Source organism: Pituophis catenifer, unplaced genomic scaffold (genome assembly GCF_029215685.1).
Source record: "Pituophis catenifer annectens isolate HBS135680 unplaced genomic scaffold, rPitCat1.0.hap2 SCAF_10, whole genome shotgun sequence".
Classification (NCBI taxonomy): Eukaryota; Metazoa; Chordata; class Lepidosauria; order Squamata; family Colubridae; genus Pituophis; species Pituophis catenifer.
Window position 1 is genome coordinate 1617195 of NW_027256890.1, and position 27325 is coordinate 1644519.

The 27325-nt window shown below is 47.4% G+C and overlaps 1 protein-coding gene across 1 annotated transcript; it reads right to left on the reverse strand.

Moving 5' to 3' along the window:
* Positions 1 to 4: 4 nt before the first annotated feature.
* On the reverse strand, positions 5 to 25893 carry HNF1A (HNF1 homeobox A). The gene is made up of 10 exons (XM_070950331.1): positions 25362 to 25893; positions 14196 to 14395; positions 12944 to 13130; positions 10271 to 10509; positions 7565 to 7767; positions 6950 to 7151; positions 6052 to 6243; positions 5780 to 5901; positions 2790 to 2931; positions 5 to 1841 (listed from the first exon to the last, which is right to left on the reverse strand). The coding sequence occupies exons 1-10, from the start codon at positions 25691 to 25693 to the stop codon at positions 1720 to 1722; spliced, it is 1941 nt and encodes a 646-aa protein (XP_070806432.1). The 5' UTR covers positions 25694 to 25893; the 3' UTR covers positions 5 to 1719.
* Positions 25894 to 27325: the final 1432 nt, after the last annotated feature.

Genomic DNA, 27325 nt, shown 5'->3' on the forward strand with positions numbered 1-27325 from the left:
GTTTTATTGACCCAAAGTTAAATATATTTACAAAACAGAGCTGATGAGGCCCTTGATTCTGCAAGTGAAATCTCCAGAGTGCTCTGGGGCTTAAGAGCAGCACTGGGAGCTTGAAACATCCAAATGGATAAATTTGGCTACTGATTTACATGATTCAAAAGCTCAGTGAATAATATTTTGAGCCTCAAATAAGTACAGGGTGATGCATAGATTAGACTTATGCCTGGTTAATTTCTGACTTTCCTTCCACTCTGACTTGACCAGTGGTTTTCCCTCTGGCTTTTTTCTTCTAGCTCCTTCCATGTGAACAATTTGTGGTTCTCCTAGCAACAGAAAGACCTTGGCTTTGCCTGTTTTGTGTGGAGACACTGATGTCCAGCGAGGCCAAGAGTAAGCTAGCATATCCCTAAACATTCCCTACGAAGGAAGCTTGAATTGTGCATTTTGAGAAGTGGCCTAATTGACTAAATTGTTGCTGGTGTTAGCAGACACAGGTCTGCCGCTGGCCACGGTGCAGGTGTCTCCAAAGTCTGATTCCAAGATGAGCAGCCACTAGGGAAGAAGCACAGCTACTATTTTGTGCTTCAAAAAAACCACCTGTGAAAAGAAATGCCTGTTTCTGCAACTGGTTCAAATTATGCCCAGTCAGAGGCTGTGTTACATAACAAACCAAGCACTTGAGGGGGGGGGGGTGTCTGAATCCAGGAAGAGAGGGTTGAGGCAGATGGAGGAAAGCTGATGGAATGCAGGTGGTCTCAAATCCTTTAAGGTGGGGTAGCAATAACAGAGTCGCTTTGTTTCTAAGCAATTTATAGAAATGATGCTCATCCTCTTTGGGGATTTATTGCTATTTTTACAAACATCATGAGGACGTGTTATTTGGTTTGCTTATCTCTAAAATGGGAGACGAGACTCTTACCAATACTTTTGCATTTAAACTCAAGGTCCATGTTTTACTTAGGCTCTTAACTCTTACTACGAGTGTGTCTTTTAATTTAACTTTGAAAACAGTATTCTGTTTATGATGTAGGGTGCATCTGTCACACTTGATTGCTGCCAGAGCAGATTCCTGGTGCCTTGCACTAAGGCACAAACGTGTAGAAGTTCCAGGAAGTATCCCCTGCCTGGTTCAGACCTTTGGCATCGGGACTGCTCTCCTTGCAGTTTCCACCTCGGGCCAAGCCTGTGGGGCTGCTTGTGGGCTGAGAACCAGCCAGGACCTCACTGCAACCAGAGCCAACTTGAATCTGGTTGGAGAGCAAGTTCTCCCAAGGCTCAGCACCTTGGGAGGCGTGTGTCTCTTCTACATCCTTTATAGAGGATGAGTGCTCCCTTTTTCTGTTCCTCATTCCAACTCTGCTTTGTCCTTGCTCTGGGGGCCCATCTGAAGAGCAGAAGGGGGCCCATCTACTCCACCATCACTCATCCCTCGGCAGCCAGCCCCAGATCAAAGAATATTGTCCACTACAAACCCTTCTTGACTACTTTCTCTGGCTTTTCTCAGCAGTGCAAAAACTCCATCTCTGCCTCCTGCTCACTTGGTACATATTTTTGCTTGGAGTTTTGAAATTACAGCGTGTGTTTTGGAAAGGGTGGGGAGCCATACAAATCCTGGCAGAGGAGGCAGCCAGGGGCATAGCCTGGCCTTCCCTCCCAGGAGCAGGGATGGGGTGCAGGAGAAGTTCCTCGGGATGCAGGCAAGGGCTGCCGAATGTCCAGTTATTGTGTGGAAGAAGCCATATGGGTGGAGATGAAGGTCTCTATCACGCCGTGGGTGGAGGGCAGCAAGTGGCCGTTGGAGGAGTCGGAGCTCTGGTAAAGGACCAAACTGCCGGACGAGACTGTTTGAGGGGGGAAGAAGGGGATTGGGTGGGGGCAGAAACAACAGGTAAGCACATCGCACAAGGAGCTTTTCACTCTTTCCTTCACAGTCCAGAGGGGCCGATACTCCCTACCCCCAAAGTATCCAAGTCCTATTTAATCAGCTGATTAAAAAACACGGAAGGGATTATTTTTAAAATGACAGACAGCATGTTTTATTCCTAGAGAGTTTATGGCTGACTATTGGGGGCATCAGAAGAGCTGAACCTCCCATTCTGGCAGGTGACAGTGACAGTGATGATGCCCCGTTGCTAAGTGGAGCCCCAAGGAACTAAGGAGGGTCCCTATCTCCATCATTCGTCCCAGGCCGCTGAAGGCAAAGCTTTCCCTTTCTTTTAGGGCTGTGGGGAGCATTTTGAAAGCGGGGGGGGGGGGGCGCTGCCAGTATTTCAAAGCCTGAAGGCCCCAGGGGTGGGGATGCCTTACCTCTGCAGACCTTCTCCAGCTGTCTGCATATGTTTGTGTGCGCTTGGACAAGACGGAGTGGCTGTGGTTCTGCATGGTTAGCCACAATTTATTTGCCAAGATTAAAGATAACCAAATGTAGCATTTCTCTAAAGGCAGCTGCCGAACGACTACACTTTAAGGTGTTACGTTCAATTGAGAAGAGATTAAAAACACAGAGACTTAAAAAAACATTTTAGTATGGGGGACCTTTTCATCACCTATGAAATAGAAACTTTTCTGGCTCCATTATGGAGGCATACAGGTAGTCCTCGAGTTATGACCATAATGGAGACTGTCCATTACGGCCATAAGTCATAATGGTCGTAAGGTGGGTTGCTCACACGACCAACCCAATTTTATAACTTTTTTGCAGGGGTTATTAAGCGAACCCAGTGCTCATAAGTGCAAATGTTCTGGGATCTACTAAGAAACAGAACAACTAGTGAAAAGTTGCCGCTTACCGGCAGGGCTGGAGGTCAGGCGGGGTCCCGACTGAAGGTGTGACTGGATGGAGCCTTCCTGGCCCTGCAAGTGGACCGAAGATTGGCTGGTTGGCGTTGGGATCCCAGATTCCGTGGGAGTCTCTGCGTCTGATGTGAAGATCTGGGGGGAAATCGCAACACAAGAGGAGTTACAAAGCTTGCCCGGGCCACTTGCGAGACGCAGCACAGTAGAAGACGGACGTTTTTGTTAAACATCAGTATTGTTTTAGCCAGGCTTAGGAACTAAATTCGATCCAAAACATTCAGAAGAAACGCTTTGAATCTGGCAGAGTGACGCTCCTGCTGCTGTTCAGTATCCAGGGATGCAATGTCTTTGGCAGGGGTGGGATTCAAATAGTTTAACAACCAATTCTCTGCCCTAATGAGGGCTGGGTGGGCGTGGCCATGGTGGGCGTGGCCAGGGGGAGTGACAGGCAGCACTTGGCCTCCTGCACCCCCCTGGGAGCAAAAACGGGCCGCAGGGGGAGAGCACCACACCTAGTAGGCCTCCCTGCACTTACCTGGGAGCCAAAATGGGGTGCATGGAAGGGGCGAGGAGGGGAGGGGTGGGACCAGCCAGCAATTTAACAACTGGTTCGGCCGAAGTGGTGCAAACCGGTTGAATCCCACCACTGGTCTTTGGTCCTAGAGACTGCAGCTCATGCAGCGTTTATGGGCGTTTCTGTAGGTTATGGGGTTCCTCCTGCCCCTTTATAGCCCCTCCTGCCCCTCAGCTGTTTGTGGAAGAAGACTGAACTGAAGCTTTTCATTATTTACCAGCGTTTGGGGCAGCTGTTAAATTTATTCTTACCCAGTTCCTTTATTTTCAGCATACCCGAAGAAGCCTTTTTTGTCCTTGGTCTCCTTCCCTAAAGCTCCTCTTACTTGGAGTGTTCCCTTTCCTCTCTCTCAAGACTCTCCTCTTCCATGAGAGTCGCCTGCCTCCCCATTTCCCTCTTTAGATCTTCACTTGGCCTTTTTGCGTGGCTCTGCTCTTGTGTTTCTATTTCCTTCATTTGATTTATTTGTTAACGGCACTTTTAAAATCTCCTCCTTCAGGATCAGCTATCCATCCTGAAGCCCTCTTCCCATTTCTCCTTCCTGCCACATCTTCTATTTATCATTGGTCTCTTTTGAACAAAGTTCAAATTCATTAAAGTCCAAGACTTTGCTCAGACTTATTATTTGTTAAAATCGGAAGCCAGCATTAAATGGTCCATTTCCATTAATTTTCCTACTGCTTCCATTTCCTCAGCTAAACTTCCTATGGCTTAGCATGGAGTCCAGGACGGCTGAACCTCTTTGGCCTTCCTGGACTCTCCCCTGGAGCGAATGGTCAGCAAGAGAAGTTCGGAATGTCCTGAAAGGGCCAAGAGAGGGCCAAGCCTGCTTAGGCCGGAAACCCTATCATTTCAGAAAAATGGTTATCCAATCTCTTCTTAAAGATTCCCAGTGTTGCAGCATTTACAACTTCTGGAGGCAACTTCTGTTCCACTGGTTGGTTGTCCTCACTGTCAGGAAGTTTCTCCTTAATTCCAGGTTGCTTCTCTCCTTGATCAGTTTCCATCCATTGCTTCTTGTCCTGCCTTCTGGTTCTTTGGAAAATAAGTGGACCCCTCTCTTCTTTCTTAGCACCTACAATTGCTGGCCCCAAACTTTGCAGGCAAGTTCCCCTTAATTTTTCCTACTTCTTCATTCAGTTCCTTCTTCTTCTTTAAAGCAGCTGGGTTCTCCCAACCCACAGCTTCTGTGGGGGGAGGGAGTAGCACCTGCTTTAAAGAGTTGCATTCACAATAACAAGCTAACTGCAGCCTGAAAAAGACGGGCTGCTCGAATGAATAATCAGGGGGAACTTTGCTTCTACTTGCAGGAGGTCCAAAGGCCTTCTGAATCCTTTTCAAAGCGTGCACAGACCTTAAAATAACATTCAATCTAAAAAAGCAAACTAAACTTCACAATACCATAAAACCAGTAAAAAAAGGCAATCTTGCCACCCTTGGCCTTTGATCTTCTAATCTTAAAAACTTTGGAGGAGAAGATCAAAGGCACAAAGCTGGCCATAAAACTAGGAGAGAGAAGGCAGGAAGTAACTAGATGGCATTATAGAGGAGGCCCCGTTTTCTCTTGTCTTCTGTCTAGCAAATATCTCAGCTTTTTATGGCCAAGGAAAACCTGCCCTGTGGGCAACTTTCCTGTGCTCACACAACCTGTTTAAGCAAGAGTGGGACACCTTTTGTTAAGCGAAGAGTGCCGAGTGGCTTGACAAGGAGATGGGCAGCACAGACGTTTGATAAATGAATAAAATGCAACCTGCTCTCCTTGCCAACCAAAGAACTGGAGGATACCTTGCAGGAACAAAGCAACCTTGCCAGATCAAGGAGGGTCAATATTGGAGGGGGTGGGATGTTTAACCTTAAGGGTGAGAAGGAGAGCAGGGCCTCTGTGGAGGGGAAATGCTTCCATTCCTGCCTTCATCCCCTCCAGAAATCACCCAAAATTCTATTTGAAAGTTGGGATGCAAAATTTAGCAGGAACAAGAGATTTAATTTCAGGTTGTGAAACTCACACTCGTGTTTGGCTAGCAGTGTTATCTAATTGTTTTTGCAAACCACTAGTTTCTTATAAAAGAGAGAATTTGCAGCTCAGGGTTGAACCGTTGGGTCTTTGGTGCTCTGAGTTTGCTTGTTTTCTTGCAGATGTTTTGTTATCCAGCTAGATAACATTGTTAGTGCTAGAAGAGGGAGGGGTTTTCTCTCAGTTTACATACCAGTTTCTGGTTCTGCAGAAGAAACTGTAGGATTAGTCCCTCCCTCCCCTCGAGAGACTTGCCTCTTGGGCCTAAATTTGGTCTGCTGTGGATGCAGAAGCAGACCCCACGTGCTTCGGCTCAGCTTGTTCTCTTGGGCCACGTGGGTGTTGGCCCCTTGGGCTCCCTTCAGCTGTGCCCCCCCCCCAAAGTCTCCCCTCACCTGTTTGGTTGGCGTCAGGCTGGCCAAGGTACTGAGGTTCGCCGTGTCTGTGATCACCATGGTCTGGGGGAGAAGACTGGTATGTGCGTACTGGGTCATCTCTGGCTTGTGGCTATAGAGAGCTGGGAATAATGGAGATCAAGAAGGTATCATGAACCACGGAGGCCTTGAGGGACAGGCTGGAAGGTCCTCCTTCCCATCAGCTCCAAGGTGCAGGAAGGCTGCCTGGCGTGGAGCATTCCCGGGATGGCCGTCCTCCCTTCCAAACCTACCATGAGGAGCCTGGATCTGGGCCATGGTGGCCATGAAGGGGCTCTGGTTGAGGTGACCCTGGACCTGCTGCATGATAGGTTGCTGGTAGGACGGGTGCAGCTGCTGGGAGAACTGGACCGGCTGGAGGGTGGTGAGGCTGCTGCCCATGTTGTTGATCATAGGGACGCTCTGCGCTTGGGTGGAAGCCAGACCTGGCAGACAGGAGAGCCTTCGTCAGGCTGGGCTGCAGCAGCACCCGGAGCTTGTTGGGATGCGGCATCCGGGTGCCTGGCTGTCAAACCCCCAGGGGCTCCCCTTTCACATGAACCCGCAGCCCTCATGCACACCGCCACACAATTGGATGGGTTCACCATTTGCTTGGTTTTGTCCTAGCAGATTCTTTTGGGATGACTAGGTTACTGGCTAGTCCCACGATGGCTTGTTCGATCAACCATGCAAATTGGCTTTAAAAGTCTAGCCACCGAGCTGAAACATATGGCTTTTCATAGTGTGCCATGCATTTGATTGGTAAACTATGGTTTATAGGATTTTGTTATGCACAAATGTTGGTTAAGATGAATTGGGGCTTCATGGAATGTATGAAGCCACCCACATTTGCAAACCTATTAACCTGAAGCACAAATTTCAGTGCGGCACCTTTGGCTACTTCATCGGGTCCTTTGCATGAAGGCTGAGCTCAGTGGCCCTCCGGCCATAATATTTTCCTCCCCAAAATATCATCTCGGCTGGAAGGCCTCAAGCTATGGGCAGCCCCTGCCAGTAAGAGAGGAATGCCCAGCTGGGCAGCAGAGGGCAGGGCTCCTGAAGAGGGAGCTGCCCTGCACAGGGGTGGGTGCCAGCTCCTTTCATGCTGCCTAGAATGAGCCCCCTCTCCGCACCCAATGCCTCCTCACTTACCAATGACTAAGGTGGAAGCCCCTGTGTTGGTGAATGTTGGTGCAAGCGAAGGTGTGTCTCCAGGGCCAATGGCCATGACCCCCGGGAGGGAGGCCATGATGAGGTTCTGTGTTTGATGGCTCAGGGCGTGTGGGTTGGGCTCCAGGCTGTGCAGCGCTGTCAGGGTACTGACGGGGGGGAGCGAGCCCCCTGGAGCAGAGATCTGTGAGACAGGAAGGAAGCCACAAGGTCTAAGGACCCTTTCGAGCTTGGCAGGTGTCTGGAGACCACAGTAGTGCCCAGAGATCTTTAAGCCAAAAGTCTCTGCCATCCTTTGCTTGATCTGGCTGCTCTTGATCCCGGCTGGTCCTTCTCGTCTCCTGCTAGAGTCAACGCCCAGCTTGGACATAAATGTGCTGGGTGATCAAAGTGTCCAGGTAACATTCCCTTAATAATCTGCCATCTGTAGATGGCACATGCCAGGAGCAGGAAGCCCTCAAGATACACCCACCCGGGGCCTATGCCCACCACTTTGCTACTGGATCACCGAACCAATGGCCAAGATCGGTACCAGACCAGGTGATCCGGTCTGATCCGGGAGCATTTCACCCCTGGTCTCGGGCATCTTTCACTCACCAGCTTGGTGTCTGGTCCTGAGCTGGTGGAGCAGAGGCTCGGGGAGGAAACTTGGTGCAGGATGGTCTGGGTGGTGGTGATGGAATTGTGCTGGCTGTTGTTGGAGGAATCGGTTTCACTGACTGGCTGCTGGCCGTACCTCATGCCCGGGTCCGAGAAGGAGAGTCCTTGTGGCTGCTGCTGCTGCTGGAGAGGAGAGGGCTCTGAAACGACAACGGCAACAAGAAAGCCTCATCAAGTAGATGCCTTGGTGAGCATGGCCAGGGACAAAACCCCGTGCCACAAACTGGGGAGGGGGTTTCCTGCCACAAGCTTTTGCCCCCAGGATAACTCTGCTATGCTGCCTGATCTGCGTCCTCTTGCTCAGCCAGGGGCAAACAGTAGTATTTGGAAACTAAGTGGGAGGGTGGGGGGTACTTAGGAAGTGTTTCAGTCCCCTGAGGACCACAACTTTTCCTGCTCCATGGACTGGGGATGGTTTCAGGTGTGCAACCAAATCCTGTGTATGCGCAAATGCAGCTTTGCACACTTGCCTGCTGTTTGCACAGACCGGTTTCCAACACGCCGCGAACTGGTAGCAGGCCACGGACTGGGGGTTTGGAGACCTTTGCCTTAGGAGACCTTAACCTCCTTCTGCCCTCCCCCTCTCCAGAGCTTGGCAGAACTCGAGGCTACAAAGCAGATGCTCCAAGTTAGCAAAGCTCCAGCATGTGTTTTTCAGGTGAGACCGGTCTATCAGGGCAACCTGGTCCACCCAACTATGGGACGGAGCACATAGCTTCTGCTTTCGCCTTCCAGCCCCAATCCAGGAGCCTTCGTAGGCAGCAGCTTTCACGACAAACTATATTCGTGTTGCATTTATATTTTACTGACAAATCTTCCTGTTTCTTTCAAATCTTCCTCCTGCATCTTCCTGTTTTGCTTAGAAACAGAACTTTACATGTGAATATATACAGGTCGTCCTCGGCTTACAGCCATCCATTCAGAGGTGAAATCCAAACCGGTTTGCTACCGATTTGCTGGGCGTAGATGCGCAGTGCGTGCCAAAAGGAGGCTGGGAAGGTAAGTAGAAGCAAGGGTGTGGGGATCAGCTGTGGCGCACGATAGCAGGATTTCCTGCTTCCTAGCAAAGCTAAACCCCGCTGCACACCCCGCTGTCGGAAATACTGGTTGGGAGGAACCGGCAGCTTATTTTAGCTACTGGTTCTTCCTTACCAGAGCGAACTGGTAGCATTTTACCCCTGCATCCATTTTGTTACCGTGGAAAGTTACAGCAGCAAAAAAAAAAAGCGGCTTCCTCCCAGCATCCCAGGGGTCACGTGGGTGATAAAAATTCAGGCGCTTATATTCATCAATACCGGACTAGGGGGACAATGTAGGGGCATTATTTTAGATCACTTTTTGGGGGACTTGTTTAGTTTTTGCTTTGTTTTTATTTTTGTATTTTGTTATTATTGTTATTTTCTTTTTTGTTGTTGAAGTTTGTATTTTAACTAAAATAAAAATAAATAAATAAATAAATAAATTATCAAGTGACTGGCATGTAGTACGGTATTTAGGAGAGTTGCAGTGTCCCAGGGTCACGTGATCGCCACCTTCCCAGCCAGTTTCCAACAAGCAAAGTCAGCTGTTGGAGAGGGAGCCGGATTTCCTTAACGACCTCAAGATTCATTTAATCTTTAAAGTGATTTAAATGGGGGTTTTGTCCCTGGCAACCGTGGCAAAAAGAAGATTGCAAAGTCAGGTATGATTCATTTAACAACCACCTTGCTTAGCCATGGAAATCTTGGTCCCAATCATGGTAATAAGGCAAGGGCTACGCATACGTTGATATATTTTTTTAAAAAAATGTATATATACCAGGAGTGAAATGCTACCGGTTCGCACCGGTTCAGACGAATCGGTAGTGATAAAAGCTACTGGTTTGGGCAAACAGGTAGTTAAAAAAAAGGTCTCGGTTCGTCCAAACCAGTATTTCTGACGATCAACTGTGCCGCGCGATTTAAATTTGCGAGAAAGCAGAAAACCCTGCTTTCTAGCGAATATAAATCACACGGCACAGCTGTTTCCCCCCTGCCCGCTGTTCAACTTACCTTGTTAAGCCTCCTTTTTCCGTGCAAAGCGTGCATTTGGTGCGCACTGCGCATGCACACAGACACTTTTGGTGCACAGCGTACACGCCGCGCGCAGTCAGCGAACCAGTGGCAATCCGCAGAGGATTTCACCACTGATATATACCCACTTCTTAGTAACAGAATAACAGAATTGGAAGGGATCTTACAGATTTTCTAGTCCAACCCTGTTCAGGCATTCCAGACAACCCTCTGTACCATTCCAGACCAAATGTCTGTCCAGTCTCTTCTTAAAAACTTCCAGTGTTGGAGCAATTACAACTTCTGGAGGCAAGTTGTTCCACTGATTAATTGTTCTAACTGTCAGGAAATCTCTCCTTAGTTCTAAGGTGCTTTTCTCCTTGATTAGTTTCCATTTATTGCTTCTTGTCCTGCCTTCAGGTGCTTTGGAGAATAGGTTGACCCCTTGCTCTCTGTGGCAGCCCCTCAGATATTGGAAGGCTGCTATCATGTCACCCCTGGTCCTTCTTTTTATTAAACTAGACATGCCCAATTTCTGCAGACATTCTTCATATATTCTTCATACGTCCCTGCCCATCTCCCTCTGCCCTGCCACCCCCTGCCTGGCACTCACCATGGACTTTGCTTGGGGACAGAGGAGTTGCCGATTGGAGAGAAGAGGACCCATGAGAGGCCAAAGTGGGCACGGAACTGGGCTGGGAGCCGTTGTAGCTGTCCATAGCAAGCTTGTGCCTGAAGGCTTCCTCTTTACGGCGGTTGGCAAACCAGTTGTAAACCCTCACCTCGGTCACCAGGTTGGAGCCCAGCCCCTGGGCCTGGGATGGAGAGACGCCACGCTGAAGACACTCTGCCCTGCCAAGGAAGGGCATGGTTGGGTCAGATCTGGAGCAATCCCCAATTGGATATGTTCCCAATATGGCACAACACAATTTCTGGAAGTTCTCAGCAACTGACTGGGAATTTTGGAAGCTCAACTTTTTTTTTTTTTTTTTAAATTTGATTTATATGCCGCCCTTCTCCAGAGACTCAGGGCGGCTTACAATGTGCTAACCTTCTCACCCTTGGCCACTTAAAGATTGTGGTTGTGGAATTCTGAGAGTTGAATTCAGTGGCCAAGGTTGAGAAATAATTATGAAGTTTAGGAAAACTTAAGTGACCTCCAAGAATGCGTGATAGTTGTCTCTAGGGAAGGAAAGTTGATAACTTGGTTAGTATCTCATTCAATCCTGATGTGCTCAAGGCAGAATGATCACAGTTCACAGCAAGCTAAGCACAATTGGCTCCTTTCAAGAAGAGTTTCCACACTTCTGCTAAACCATAAATTATGAGTTGTCAACCACAATTGCTGGATTTACATAGCTCATCAAACCAAACCTAGCAGACCGTTTTATGGCTCATTTGATAAGTGAAGCAAGTTCAAGAGATAGGGTGCATCACTCTGACAAACTATTCAAACCAGTCCTAAAAAAGAATATACACATCATGGTGACCACCATCCCAAAAGATGGCTTATTCAGCCCAACATGCAATTGCAGAGAAGTATTGTGCGCCGGAGCTGGTGCTGATGAACCTCAAAATGCTTATGTAGAAGCCCAGCATATTTAGCAAGATTCAGGCCTTCAGAACAGACAAACTGTCATTGAACTGCTTCTCCAGAGTTAGGAAGAGAGCCAGTTGTTGCCTAGTCATTAAAGCCTCAGGCTAGAAAGCAGGGGACTCTGAATTCAAGTCCTGCCTTAGCCATGAAAGCTGGATGGGTGACTTTGGCCATTCACCAGGTGACTGGGAGTTCTAGTCCTGCCTGAGGAATAAAAACCAGCTGGGTGACTTTGGGCCAGTCCCTCTCTCCCAGTCCAGTCCACTTCACAGGGTGGTTCTTGTGGGGAAAACAGGAAGGTGTGTTGGATATGTTCGTCACCTTGAGTTATTTGTAAAAATAATAAAAGCAGGATATAAAGAAACAAATAAAAATAGGTAAGTTTGAAGGTTTTTGCCATGAATAGCCCAGGGAAGCTCTCATGTATTTATTCTGCTAATTGTAATCAAACTATGATTGTACTGAATCTCTCAGTGTTCTCCTTTTTTTTTTTTTTTTTTTGCATCAAGCTCAGATTGATGGTTAGTTGTTTCAGGTTAATTTGAAACAAAATAGAGATGGGAGGGTGAAGGAGCATTCTCCCCCTTTTCATGGAGCAGATTGTCTTGCTCGACTGCGGGAAATTGATGAGATCTCAACCCTCCCTCCCTCCCTCCCCAAGGGTTTCTGGAGGCTACTAATTTATTATATTTCTATACCGCCTTTCTCCCGTAGGACTCAAGGCGGTGTACAGTCAAGAAAAATATAGACACACAAACATCATAAAATTGCTAATTAAAATTATTACTTAGTTTGGTCAATTAAATAAAACCCAGAATTAGATAACATTTAAAAAAAATCATTCACATGTTCATATGTTTAGCCCCGCCTGTTGGAACATCAGGGTCTTGAGGGCACGGCGGAAAGCACGGAGATCAGGGATATTCCGTATCTCTTGTGGGGCTGGATCAAGGAGCCGTTGGCCTGGTAGGGCCTTTCCAGTGGTGGCCTGCGGGAGGCTCTGAGAGGCACAGAGGGTGGACTTTATAATACTTGAAACATGGTTTTGCAATACTGTTGCACTGTGTAGTTAACATGGGTTTTCTTGTATTTATTTTAAATTTGTTTTTTCAATTGTGTTGCTAATAATTTCCCACAAACCTTCAAGAAAGAGCCTCTCTTTCAGAAACCAGGACTGGCAGGAGAGCATTCAACACATTATAGATAATAGTTTCATTTTTAGCTGTTCTCAAACTTTGGTGAACAAAGGAAATAGTCAAGCCAACCTTGGGAAGCGCCGAGAATGTATCTTACCCAACCCATTTGGATGTTTTTCCTCTGCAAATGTTTCTTTTGCTGTTGCTGAGCACACAATGCCCTTTCCTATGGCTATGCTGTAATTCTTGTGATGTAACTGAACAGATGACTATTCCTAAACCAATCTGCTTTTGCTTTGAAGCTCTAACTATAAAAGTAGATGTAATCCATTTCTCTGGGTTCCCCCTTTTCATAGGGAGACCGAACTTTATCAGAGTACTCTAATAAATTGCTTTTAAGTGATCTTCCGACTTGGTTGCTTATTCAAAAGGGGAAACCGAGGCAGAACCTAGGGCCGGATTTGGCCAACAGCTCCCAAGTGGGATCCAAAGGCCTTCCCCCAAAGAGGCCCTTTCCGGAACGGGCACGAGGCAGTGTCTGTCTCCCCGGTACCTGTTGCATTCCTCCACCAGAGCCTCCCTCTCTTCCTTGCTCGGGTTCTTCTGCCTCTCGTAGGCTTGGAAGAGGATCTGCTGTGACGCCGGGCCCCACTTGAACCGGTTCCTCCGGCCCTTCTTGACCGGGAGCTCCTCCCCCATCGGGTCCTCCACCATGAGGCCCTGGCCGGCATGGGTGAATTCTGGAAGGGCAAAAAGAGACTCTGGGAAGGGATCGACGGGGCAGGACTGGAAAGCAAAGGATTGCTGAGCTCTGGAGAAGAGAGCAGGAGCAGCTCCTTTGCAAGTTTTCTTGGGGTCTTGGTGGCTTCTGTATTCGGCTAGCTTCCCCCCTTCCCCCCCGTCTGTTCCCTCCAAGTCCAAAGGCTATTGATGGTTGGGAATAATTTATTCATTATTATTTATTTATGTACTAAGCACATTTATATAGCCACCCAAGTCAACAGTGTACAATATTAAATATTCACAATTAAAAATTCACAATTTCACCCCACCCCAATAAGAAATTGGGAATAATGGCTGTTGGAGCCCTGCTTTAGATCCCACCTCTAAAATCTGTCATCTTGCAGTGTCTGAGGGATGCTGCTAGGCAATTTTACGTACGTGACCGAAAGGACATAGTTAATTACATGTATATGTACAATTAATTAAATCAAATTAAACCTAATTGTGGGTTTGCTGCCTATTCCTCTTGCTTGACCCCCATCATCTTTTGGGGGGTATAGATTCTAGAGTGATATTTGCAGATTCCTCGCCCCCCCCCCCAAAAAAAAAAGTTTGCAAGGATTAGGATTTCAGATCCAGAAGATGACATGTTACTGTATTTCCACAGGAAACATTTTCTGCTTGGCTTGCAATCCAGAAAGGGGCCATAATAATACACTCCCCGCCCTTTGGCAGGTGTGGCTAACATCTGGCCATTTCCTGCTGAGAACCGTCAATAAGAAACGGAGACAAAGGAGCCGTCGAGCCTCAGAACTGGCTCAGAGCCTCTGATGAACTGAAGAAGTAGCCTTCCCCAGGCCCACCCACCCTCCCTTCTGCCTCACCCTCTGCCCACAGCAGCCCTCAGCCCCAGAAGGAGGAAGACCTGCACAGATCTCGGGTTGGGTCTGCCTAGGGCACCATCTCCCACCTCTGCACTGGGAAAGCTTGCTGGAGCAGAGATACCTCCCAGAGTCCGAGCTGGCCCCTGGTCTACCCGCAGGGGTCTTGGGAAGGGACACGCTGCTGGTTGCTGTACTTACGCTGGGCCACCTCTCGTTGCTTGCGAACGTACCAGGTGTACAGGGCAGCTCTCTTCTGGGTCTTCATGGGGGTGCCCTTGTTGAGATGCTGGGAGAGGTGGGACTGGTTCAAGCCCGTTGTGTCCACCACCTCCCGTTGAGGGATGTTGTGCTGCTGGAGGTAGGACTTCACCATCTTTGCCACCCTCCAGGGATCCTCCCTGGAAGAGAAAGAAAGCGGCTGTCTCAGAGAGGGGTCTTTGCCCCCCTCCGAATCCTGAGATACAATTTATTTATTTAAGAAAATGTATATGGCCACCCAACTCACTCTTGGTGACTCCGAGCAGCTTACAAGGATAAACAATCCAGAATTGCTAGGTTCATACAATGTCTTGCCTCCAAATGAATCAAGGTCTTAGGGATAACATTCAGTTCTCTGATTCCTGGAACATGTGAAGACACTGGCTACGTGCCCAGTGCCCACAACTCTGTTTTATCCCGCTGATATTAAATTAGACCATACTAGGAAGCCAGCATCATTCTTGCTAAGACTACTTTTATTCCAAGATCTTAGTAACAGAATCCTGCAAGTCTGAAGCCCCCTCCTTCCACCCTCCCTCTCATTTTCTTCAAGAGAACCAAGAAGGATCTTGTCTGAGATGCTTTCTGGCCCAGAGTCAGATTTCTTCTTTCTCTGACCATTGTCTTGCTGACAACTCTTCCTCCAGTCCCTGAAGGTCAGGAGTCTGCAAGCTTGGCAGCTTTAAGAATTGTGGACGTCAACTGGCCATGCTTGCTCAGGAATTCTGGGAACTGAAGTCCACAGGTCGTAAAGTTGCTCTGGTTAGCAGTCAAGGAGAGGGCGAGTTCTAGTCCTGCCTTAGCCAGCTGGCTGACTCTGTGCCAGACCCGCTCTCTTGGCCCATGGCCTCAGGCTCAGATTGAAGCCAGTCAATCCTCTTCCTAACTCAACCAACTGATCAACCATTTGGTTGATCAAAAGCAAAACAAACAAACAAAAAGGCAGACCCAGAACTTGTGGGAAAAACACTAAGAAGAAAAAAACAACTTTAGGGAAATACTAGGCAGAATCCTGCGGACAAAATTTCTCTGATAAAGGGAGGGAGTGCAAGAGAACTTCTCAAAAACTAAGATGGCAACCAATGAGGAAAAAGCAGCTCAGGAATCCACCCAAGATGCCCAAGGAGCTTTTGACCAAAGGGTCAAAAGGAAGCCTGTCAGACAGCAGCTAATGCAGGAAGTCGGAACCCCTGAAGGGCCAAAGGAGCAGAGCTCACAAGGGAAGCCGAAAGCAATAAAAGCCCCTTTTGGCTCTAGGGGTGGTAAAACCAGGAGGAGGAAGGGGTGGGCGGCTGCTAAGATGGGGAGAGGGCCCAATTCCTACCTGGCTCCTGGCTTCTCCTCTGGGGGAATTGCATTCAAAGGGCTCAAAAGGAGGGAGTGGCAAAAAAAAAAATAGAATAACATAATGGAACCTCGGAGATCTTCTAGTCCAACCGCTTGCACAAGCAAGAGACCCTATACATTCCAGACAAATGATTGTCCAGCCTCTTAAAACCCTCCATTGGTGAAGCACCCACAACTTCTGGAGGCAGGCTATTCTACTGATGAATTGCTCTGACTGTCAGGAAATTTCTCCTTGGTTTTAAGTTACTTCTTTCCTTGATTAGTTTCTATCCATTGCTTCTTGATCAGCCTTCAAGTCAGGGGTGAAATGTTCCTGGTTCAGACTGGATCGGGCGATCCGGTAGCGATGGTGGCAAGTGGTTCGGAGAACCGGTAGCGATGGTGGCGCGTGGCTCCACCCACCCGCCTGGGTGTCGTTACTTCCTGGTTTTAACCAGGAAGTAATGTCTTTTGCCCTCTGCGCATGCGCAGGTTTTGCGCATGTGCAGAGGGTCTGTGCCTACATGTGACGTGTGTGGTGCGTGCACTTTCGAATCGGTAAGGAAGGTAAGTAGATTTCACCCCTGCTTCAAGTACTTTGGAAAATAGGTGACCCCCTCTTCTTTGTGGTAGCCCCTCAAGTATTGGAACACTGCTATTTTTTCACCCCTAGCCTTTCTTTTCGCTAGAATAGACATTCCTCCAACCATTCTTCGTATGTTTTAGCCTCCAGTCCCCTAATCATCCTTGCTGCTCTTCTCTGCATTCTTTCTAGAATCTCAATACCTTTTTTTATATCATGGCAATCAAAACTGGATGCAATATTCCAGGAGTGGTCTTATCACAGCATTATAAATTGGTACTAACACTTCATGTGATTTTGAAAGGGGAGTAAAGCAAGGCTGAGGTGTCCTGCCCTGCAAATGGGTTTAGGGCTCCAAAATCAGGTTAGTTCCATCCAAAAAGCACAAAGGGACCTGTGGATGTTGTCTTGGAGAACTTTTCGGTGTATCTGAGGAACCATGGAAGACAGAATGTCAGAAGTTCAGAGAAGGCAAAAGCTGCCTCACTTTTAAAAAAGTGGCTGGGGGGAAGAATGGAGAGCAAAATACCATCTAGCTCTGCGGTGTCAAACTCAATTCATTGAGGGCCGCATCAGGGTTGTGTTTGACCTCAGGGGGCTGGGGTGGGTGTGGTCAGAGTGGGTGTGGCCTGCTCAATGTCACTCATGTCAAGGGTGCCTGTGATGGCCTGAGTGCTCTGCCAGTGAAATGGGCTCCCGAGCACCGTTTCTGGCTGTGACAGCCTCCTGCAATCCTCTGCCAGTGAAAACAGAGCTCGGGAGCCCATTTTCACTGGCAGAGCGCTTGGGCCGCCACAGGTGCCCCTGACATGAGTGACATCAAGCAGGCCACACCCACAGTGGAAACAGTGAGGGCCTGGCCCGCGGTGCCTCTGCCAGCAAAAACGGGTTCCTGAGCTCCGTTTTCGCTGGCAGAGGGTTGCAGGAGGCCATCGCAACCGGAAACGGAGCTTGGGAGCCCATTTTCACTAGCCGAGGCACCATGGGCCAGGCCCTCACTGTTTCCAGGGTGGCCCCACGGGCCAGATCCAAGCATCCTGTGGGTCGGATCCAGCCTGCGGGCCATGAGTTTGACAGCCCTGCTCTAGCTTGATGTTATTCCTGCAGGGAGGGGCAGGAATCCTTTCTAGGCTATCTACCACTTACCATATTTATAAATGACTTGGAGGAAAGATTAGAAAATATGGTTGTCGCATCTGCAAACAACAGAACAATGGGGGGGGGGGAATAGAAGTGTTTAGATCGGCATTTCTCAACCTAAGTAACTGTAAAATGGGCGGACTTCAACTCCCAGAATTCCCCCAGCCAGCAAAGATGAAGTCCACCCATCTTAGAGTTGGTAACGTTGAGAAACGCTGGTTTAGATGAGAATATCAAGATGCAAAAGGATTTTGGATTTTGACAAAGGTGCTCATCTCCTCAGTAGCCATTAAAACGCCCTCAAAGGCATTTCATATGGGGAATTTACAGTCTCTTTAGATTGTGTTGTGTTTATTCTGGCATAGAGCCATACAACCTGTTTTTAAAAGAGGTAAAGAGAGAATTAAATGCACAAAGATGGGGAAAAAACTGAAAAAAGCCACACAACAGAGGCAAGAAACATGAACATGGCAGAACTTGGGAAATAGTGAAATTGACCTCTTTGATCAGGGATAAGACAACTAAAACTTTTGTAAAAGACTGAATATCTCTGACAAAAAAGAATATTTCAACAAAAAAGATTTTTTGTTGAAAATGGAAAAGATAAATGGCAATTTATAGATTTTCTGTTTAAAAAGGGTTGAATATGGGCGTAAGAGACCCATGTTGTAACTTTAAAGAGGGAAGAGATGTAATCAATTTGTAAAGAATATTGGAAGTCTTTTTCCTTTCCTTTCCTTCACTGTTTTTTCTACTTACTCTTTTATCTTTTATTTTTCTTAATTTTATACTATATAATTTCAGGTTTATGTGAATATATACATATGCATATACATATACTGTACATATACATATGAGAAATAGAGATAAGTGAATTTAAGGTGGCCACAATAGCTTATTTTACTCTGCGGAAAATGTCCAATATTTCATTGCCCCATAATGCAATTGAAGAAAATTGGAAATAAATTTGAGTGAAGGAAACGCACAGAATATGCGCATCTGTCCCCAGAATGATCTCAGGTACTTTGGTAGAGCCAGAAATGTGGGGTTCTTGGGGGTAGCCGTTTCCTGGAGCCTTGAAGGGAGGCTGAAAGGAGCATTCAAACCATGTCCTGTCTGTGCCTTCTGATGTGGGGCAGAGGTGGGGAGCAAGGGGGTCCTTAGAAAAGTATGAAGAAACCCAGACATTCAGAAGGTCACCTTAATTCCCCCCTCCCGGGGGCAGGAGGAACAGGCTTTGGTGGCCTCTCTCTGCAGGAGGGCTTCTGGGTGTGGGACAGTTGAGGACGGGTCCCTACCCCCTCCTGACCTCCAACCTTTGGCCCTCCTGCTTTTCCCTATGGGGATCACCCCTGGGGTTCAAGTTCCTCTCTTGCCCGGTCCGAGGTTATTCCTGAAGGGCTTCCTCACCTCCCTTTTGTTACCTGAACAATAAGTAACCCAGGTAGTTAGTTATCAACTCAAAGGGAACAAGAGCCTGGTTGATAATTTATAGCAGCATCTCAAATTTAAATGGAAAGTAAATATCAAGTTGTTAGCATTAAAAGAAAGCCCAATCCTCAGAAGAGGGAATTCAACTTTCGGGGTGGGGGGACGACTCCATGTTCCTCCCCTCCTGCTGAAATCTCCTTCTCTCCTTTTCATTCTCCTCCATGTCCAGCTGTCCCCCCGTCCTCCAGTCTTGCCTCCTTCAGTGCTGAGCCAAGCCAGTCTGGGGCGGCCCCAGTTTAGCCTAGGTCAACCTGGACCTTGGATTCTTGGGAAACCTCCCCGAGACTCCTTACAGAGGACCAAGCGGGATGCTAGATCGCCACGCGTGCCAAGGATGCGACCATCCATGCTGTCCTTTGACCCGGGACCGTTCTTCTCTCTCGCTTTGGTGGATTGCAGTGGACTTGGGGGACGGACAGGAAGAAAGGTAAGACTTGTGTGCAGTGATGTGTTTTATTCTTCTTGATGGATTTGGCCCTTCCTGGCTTAGGCTGGATTCTGCGCTGTCTGAGGCAACACCGGAGATGTTGCAACGTTCAGATATATGGACCCAAACGTCTGCAAAGAAAAAGTGAGGAAGGGACCCAGCCGGGGCCTACTTTCATTTCACAGAAGGTGATTCTAGTTGCCTAAATGGGCTTTCTTATTTTTGGAATGGAATTCCATTTCTCATCCACCCTTTCAGTTTCTTCTCTATTTAAAAGAAGTCTTGCTTGGAATTTTCTTTCAGGAAGTAGCAGCCTCCACAATGAAGGGCTTGAGGCTCAGCCCAGGCTCTAGCCCCTGCCTATCAGCTGAACATTTGTGGGCAACTGCAATAGAGTTTTCAAACTCTGGGAACCCTCTCAGCCTTGGCTACTGCCCTTCTCCCCAGTTTAGCGATTTGGCAGGGGTCCTTCCTGGGTGCCCTGTGCCCCCAACACATCTGTGTTACTGAATCTGATGGTAATGGCAGGCAAGCTGTCAGTGGAAGTTATCCAGGACTTCCACGGAGAGACCCAAACTCATGAGGAGGCGTGTTACCCCTTTGCCGGCACGGCTGCACCCATAGACCTGGGAATGACTATGGAGATTCTCCATCATCTTCTAGGTCATGGTTTCCTCAAGGGTGCTTTTCCAAAACACAAGTGGACTTTTTTCCCCTTGACAGCGTTTCGATTCTCATCCAAGAATCTAGATGGGAATCGAAGAAGCTTCTTGGATGAGAAGCAAAGCGTTTTGAAGGAAATAAACCACAAGAGTTCCTTTTGGAAAAGCACCTTTGGGATTCTCATCCGGGACTGGCTTTCTGTTGGCTCCTTCATGGATCTCTTTCTCTCTCGGGGAGGGGCTGGAAGAGTTTCTGTTCAGCTGTGCAAGGGCCACCCCACCTTCTGCGCCTTTGCTGTTGCCAGTATTTTTCCTAAGGCCAAAGTCCAAAGTGCTTCCACAAGCTGGATAAATTAACAGGAGTCCATGTTTACTCTCTCCTCCCTTACAAGATAAAGAGCACAACATGTTCCCAGAAGGACAGTAAAAAGGCCTGGATGTGGTCCAGAAATGGCCCTGGAACAAGGCGAGGCAGATCTGGCATGCCACCAGCGGCAAAAGGGTGGGCAGACTTTTGGGGTGCAGCTTCTGTTGGCTGCAGTGGTGTCTTTCCTGCTGGGTTGGGATGCTCCTCTTCCATCCCTCTCCATGCCAGTTATTTCAAGGTGTTCCCCCACTCCCCAAAGTGGCTGTAACCACCTTGCTAGCCAAGGAAAGGGAGCAGAATTAGGACTTGGTTCCTGGGTAGAAAAGCACCAGGGAATGTAGATTCCCACTTTCCAAAGAAGTGGAAAAATCTTCCTGTAAGAAGTCATTTGCAGCTGTGAAAGAGACAGTGGGAGTTGTTTATGAAGAGGAGCAAGGGAAATGTTCTTCTTTCAGTTCCTTTATGCAGAAAGGCCCCTTGCTGAGAACAGGCACTAAGAAAGAGTACAATTACTAGAGTCGGCGGCACAAAGGTGTAAATTAATGAACATGGGTGCAATCGGCTGCTCTAAAACAAAGGGGTCCAACTTTGGCGACTTGAAGACTTGTGGACTTAAAATTTCTAGCATGCTGGCTGGGGAATTCTGGGAGTTGGAAGTCCACAAGTCTTCAAGTTGCCAAGGTTGGACACCCTGCTCTAAAGAGTTTTGAAAAAGGGCTCTTAAATTAACACCCCCTTTTTTTTTAGCTCATCAGAGCCCTTAGACTAGATTTGCATTAGATTCCTGGCATTCCACGCCTTCAGTCACCTGATAAGACAGTGGAAAAGGTCAATTTCAGCCCTGCAAGATTGATTTTATTTTATTGTACGATTTTCTAGAAGTCCAAATGAGTATGTAATCAATGGGGGTTGACTCCAGTGATTCTGTTCTCAACCAAGAACCTCAGAGCCACCGATGCATTGCCCAGAACGGCATTTGGCAAAATGAGGGATGTCAAATCTATTCATGCTTTGAGTGTTGCTTCAGGGCCCTGTTGTTGCTGCTGTTATTTCTTGGGGATGGGGGGGTGGGGGATGTGGATGCAAAATACTGGCTAGAGCATGAGCCAAATGCAAAATGGTGACGTGGGGTCAAAATGGCTGAATTTGGCAGGACACAGGGCTGTCCACAGGGTGTAGTCGAAGGAGCAAAGATGGTGGCTAGGATAGCATGATAGAAACTTTTTATGCTGTTGCCTATAAAAAGCAGCAGAAGTTCAGTGACTCCGTTGTGGCTGCCATCTTGACTTTTCTGACTGTGGACTCTCCTGGTGGGTTACAGATAGAATAGAATAACAGAGTTGGAAGGGACCTTGGAGGTCTTCTAGTCCAACCCCCTGCCCAAGCAGGAGACTCTGTATCATTCAATCAGAATAGAGCTGGAAAGGACCTTAGAGGTCTTCTACTCTAACTCCTTGTTCAGGCAGGAAACTCTATACCATTTCAAACAAATGGTTGTCCAATCTCTTCTTAAAAACTTCCAGTGTTGGAGCAGCCACAACTTCTGGAGGCAAGTCGTTCCACTGATTAATCAAGCAGTTAATGAGTGGAGATCCTTATGATGAGTCTTGCAGCTGGTTCATATTGTGGATTCCTTTGAGCTTGCCCTGGAAGCTACACATTTGAAGGGTCTGCAAAAGAGATGACTGATGGGAGATGAGATAGCAGTCTTCAAATTTGTGTTATTCTCTGTTGCCCAGAGGTCTGAAACTTTGGGAAAATAGATTCAGGTTAAATGTGAAAAGCGATTTCCTAATAGTGGGCTTCTCTCTTGATGGAGCACTGAAGAAATTTTCTCTTCACTGGAGGTTTTCAAGCCCAGCGAAGGATTGGATTAAATCAGGGGGTTCAATCTTGGCAACTTTTAAAACTCCCCGAATTCCTCAATTCTGAGAATTGAAGTCCAAAAGTATTAAGCCTGGGGAATTCTGGGAATTGAAATCCACAAGTCTTAAAGTTGCCAAGCTTGGAGTCTCCTGGACTAAATGACCACTAATGTCCCTTCCAGCTCTAGGATCCTTTGAAAACAGATTCGGTTGATGCTGAATTTTAACAGCCCAGTCTTGAGGGTTCTAGGGCTGAAGAACTTAGCTGAAGGGCTCACATGACCCTCACATTACTCGCTGTCTATCCCTCATTTAATATGAGGATTAATCCTGGTAATTGTGATTCTTTAAACAAACCTGGATGTGGCTATGGTTTAGCATTGCATGTGAATTAAGTTACAGTTTCATGTTCTTGGCTAATTCCTCCCAAATCCTTTACCCAATTCTGTGAGTTGAAGCCCACACACTTAAGATTGCCAAGGTTGAGAAACACTGATTTAAAAGGTGTTTCCAGACACTTTCTAACCTATATTCTAGGTGGCCGGTCCAGAACTTCCCAGGTGTCATAATCCTGGAGCTTCTTCTGAATGTCCTCTAAGAAAACAAGCAAAGGAGGGAGACAGGAGGTTGCTGGAGGGGGCTATGGAGGACCTCATGTTCTCTGCAGTTGGAGAAGATGGGCCCCTTCTTTATCTTTGAACCGGGTCCCTGAGGTTGGCTGCTGCACTTCTTTCCCCCTAGTTATCATGGACCTGACTTGATGATGGGGAAACCTGATGAAGTCAATCACTATGGTTTGTCTCATAAATCCACAGAGCCATCTGGTATGACTTTATGATAACTCAGCTAAATCCTAGATGAGCTAATTCCATAAATTTATGCGAGATGTTTTGAATTCTGAAATAGTGCCAGTTCAGAGGGCCAATATTTTGGTTGTTGGCCCATATTCCTGCAAAACTGGCCAGAATGTTTTCCTTGGGCACTGGGCACCCAGTTTAGGTGAACTTGATTTAGTGCTATCTATCTATCTCTCTATCTCTCTATCTGTCTATTTAGTGAATGGCAGAGTAATGGATAACAGTAGTAAAAATATATAAAAGGAACACATAATACTATGGTACATGTGTGAAGGAAATATGTACATAAGTACTTAAGTTCCTTTTACTTGCAACCACAATGGAACCCAAAATTTTTGTTGCTAAGTGAGACAGTTAAGTGAGTTTTGTCCTATTTTACAACCTTTCTTGACACAGTTGTTAAGTGAACCTGACTTTGCTTGTCAGAAGGTTGCAAAAGGTGATCACATGACCCCGGGACTCTACAACCGTCATAAACATGAGTCAGTTGCAAAGCATCCGAATTTTGATCACATGACCAGGGGGATGCTGCAATGGTCGTAAGTGTGAAAAATGATTATAAGTCACTTTTTTCAGTGCCGCTGCAACTTTGAAAGGTCACTAAACAAGCGGTTGTAAGTCGAGGATCAATTTTGTAAGGTATGAGGAATTCAAAAGTTAGTTATAGGTTATGTTTTAAAATACATCGGCTCACGAGAATGGAATAAGTATTCTATATATGAACATCTTCTAGTGCTGCCCCGGGCAGAGACCCCCACTGCCCTCCCTCTCCCCTTCTGCCCTGCTGGTTTCCCAGGACCCCTTGCAGGACAGGTGTTCTCTGGCTTCTGCGCTTTCCTCTAAGAAGAGACACCTGATAAATCATCAGAAGTTAATGATCAAAAGGCTTATCTGAGCCTTTTCGTTTATAAATGTATAAGACAAAAGAGAAATAATAAAGCCACTGGATAATTAGTAACCAGTCCAGTCCTGAAACGTTGGAAACCAAGCTGACCCTAGATCTCCACGCAGAGTCAGGGCGACTTGGGGGACGAGAAGAAGGGGTCATCTGAAGGGCAGGTAGCTTGGAAGCTGAACCCCAGAAGGGGAATTAGCGAAGGGAGATGAGTGGGGAAGGTCTCCCTAGCTGCAACAGAGGAAGAAGAGGAGGAAGAAGCCCAGAAGCTTGTCTGCTTCACCCCACAGGTAAGGATCCCATCTAGGGCATGCTTGTCCTTTACTAGGGAGGGGAGCCCCCTCAATCTCTAAGGCAGAAGAGCTTCTCGACCCCTGCAATCTCTCTATTCCTTCTGAAAGATGGGCGTCTGCATTTGCACTCATCCCCCCCACCCCCAAGGTGGAAAGAGATGGCTGCTCCCAACAGATCTGGCAGGGCTCATGTAGGCTTCATTTTCCAGGGGAGCCTTTCATTAAATGCTTAGTGCGAGACTCCTCACTTTTTATTCAGACAGATCTATGACCCACTTTTTAGCAACGTCCTGAGCCCTTTAGGAAAGAACTAAAAAAACAGCGTAAAACAGAGTTATAAAACAGCCCCTGCAGTAAGATCCAGGATAATGAAAGAAACGAAAGGTGGGGAAGACACATGGTGGGGGGGGGGTCTTCCATCCTGTACAGAAACTGTCAGGAGTTATGACTTGGGGGGTGTGGGGGGGGAAAGCAGTCACAGTGCTAATGTCAGGCAGCAAAAATGTGTTCCCCAAAACGCGTTGCCCAAGAATAGAGGGGCCTCATGCAAAGACTTGAATTAATCGTATAGAATTATTCCCCCCTCCAAGGATTCAACTACCCGTTTTTAAGCTGGTTAGGTACGGAGTAACACCCTTTGTAAGTTGTGTTTGTGCAACTCGCTTCATCGTGTGCCATGGGTTACAATTAATACAGGTGGAAGGTACTTCTGCCATCAACACAGTTCTTCACAGCACCCGACCTTCATAAACAGCTTGCTCCCCGTTTGGTTCTATGGGGTTCCTGCACGCCGATTCCTCCGAGCAATATTTGAAATGGGCCCCTCAAAAAACAGAATGTGGAAGGTTGTTTTCTGCTTTGACCGAGAAAGGATTTTTTCCCTCCCAGATGTGCCTGAAATGTCCACTGTCCCTCCACCCTCTTTCAGGATTGTCAGCCTGGATCTCATTGCCAGCCTTGGGATAAACCTCTGAAGTTTAGGTTAGTTGGGATCCCTAAACCACTCCTGGGGTCATCTTTCTCTCACCAGGCCCCTCTCCATACACATTGGACTGCATCTTCCATCCTCCCCAGCCAATGCCTCCTTCCGAGGGATCCTATTGGGGAAAGGGGTCCCAAAGTGAAGGAGGAAGAAGACAGAGCCATGGACGAAGGGAGAGAGAAGGGCGAGGAGGAAACTAGAGGCAGGCGTGCTCTTACTGTAATAATCTCTCCACCACGGCTTTCTGGTGAGCAGCTTCTTCTGGGCTCAGGTTTTCCAGTTCCTTCATGATTGGAGGAGTGAAGTCTTCCCCATCGTCTGAGGTCTCCTCCTCTGACATCCTGGACTCCCCCATTCCATTGGGGAGATGCGGGATCATCTCGCTACAAGGCTCCCCCTTATCCACTTGGAGGGCTCCACCGAGCTGCTGGTTGTCCCTGTGGTGCAATTCGGACTCCGCCAGAGCCTTGATCAGGGTCTCCTTGCTGAGCCCCGATTCCAGCAGGGCTCCCAGCAGCTCCACCTGAAGATGGGTCAGTTTGGAGACCATGGTCCCAGCTGTCCTCCTTGCCTGGAACTTGCGCGTTCAACGCCTTTTGGGGCTACATCATGTTTCCAAAGTCAGCCATCCAGCCGTCAGCGGATAGAAATGGCCGCAGATCTTCTTTTGGCACCCCCACCCCCAATTTCCCCAAGACCAAAAAAAGAGAAAAGGCTGCCTTAGGCCCCCCACCACTGTCCTGAGCCAGTCCTGATAAAGGGACCCTCGCCTTTCTGTTTACATTGGAGCAATGCAAATTCTCCAAGGTTCATATTTATCTGTGTGCTTAGGCAAGTAGCTGAACTTTGGACTTCGGCATTGCAACAGCAGTTCACAAAGTGCGTTAGGAGGGAGGGAGGGAGGAAGAGCGAAAATGGGGGAGAGGAAGAGAGAGGAGGAAGGCTTATGGAGAGAAGGGCCAGGGACGAGGACAAGGACCCCACACCAAGATCCTCTTGCATTTGTGGGAAAAGGAGCTTCCAATCAAGGTGGGAGGTTGAGGGACCTCATCTAAGTAGCTCCATGGAAGACTGATATCTCAGATGGGCTCCCCTCCCTCTCCTCCCTGTTGCAGGGCAGGCGTTGAGATGAAGCACAACAGGGAGTATGTCCCATACTCTGCTGCCTGCTTGGTGTGACTTTCTTGGTTGCCTCGTCATGGGACCTTCTGCCTTGAGCTAAAGGCTGCTTCCCAGACCTTGCTGGTCTGTTTCCTTCTTTGGCAACCAAACTTCAGCCGGAGCATCCCTGCTTCCTCTTGTAGGGAAGGGAAAGAAACAACTTTAACCCCAAGCATAAGGGAAGAGGGTGAAAGGAAGGCACCCAATAGAAACGTGGATCCTGCTTCATTCCAGTTCTCTCGTGGGTCATAGAAAAATCACGTTCTCTCCATTCCAGCTCTGAGCTACTTTTTTCCCTCACAAAATGTGGCAGATGGAATTGCATAATTGTGCTCTTACTGTCCTCAAAAACAACCTAGAGATAAAACAACAACAACAACAAACACATTACATAGTCCTAAGGCACCTTGAAAGCTAGTAAGAAGATATGTTTGAGTTGTTTTAGTTCAAAATATTGGTTTTACTGGTTGATCATTAACTTGTGAACTAATATTATTGGCTGGAATTTCGTAATAATTGTGTTTTTCTTTTGATCTAGTTTCTCTTACTAAGCATCTATACAATGGCTTTGTAAAGGCTCAGAATGAATGTTACGATTACGATTGTTAACCAATTAATTGTGCAACAATCAGTTGATAGAGGCATTTGGCTTTGCAGTGGTTAAAGTGATATTTTACTGATAAGCCTCCTCCACTCACTAAAAAAGAAAAAGAAAACAATAAATAAAAGTTATTTTATTTACAAGGTAGTCCTTGAGTTATGTCTGTAACAGAGCCTGACCAGAATAACAGAGTTGGAAGGGACCTTGGAGGTCTTCTAGTCCAACTCCCTGCTCAAGCAGGAGACTCTACCATTTCAGACTGATGGTTGTTCAGTCTCTTCTTGAGTGATGGAGCACAACTTCTGAAGGCAAGTCATTCCACTGATTAATCATTCTCAGTATCAGGAAATTTCTACTTTGCTCTAGGTTGCTTCTCTCCATAGTTGCTTCTTGTCTTGCTTTCTTGTGCTTTGGGAAATA

What these genes read in the sequence shown, in the direction of transcription:
- HNF1A (XM_070950331.1), bottom strand. Translation starts at nt 25,693, where the DNA reads ATGGTCTCCAAACTGACCCATCTTCAGGTGGAGCTGCTGGGAGCCCTG. An exon ending in GCAACGAGAGGTGGCCCAGC is followed by an intron (nt 13,131 to 14,195) that starts GTAAGTACAGCA and finishes TTGCCCTTCCAG; the next exon opens with AATTCACCCATGCCGGCCAG. An exon ending in CAGGACCAGACACCAAGCTG is followed by an intron (nt 7,152 to 7,564) that starts GTGAGTGAAAGA and finishes CCTGTCTCACAG; the next exon opens with ATCTCTGCTCCAGGGGGCTC.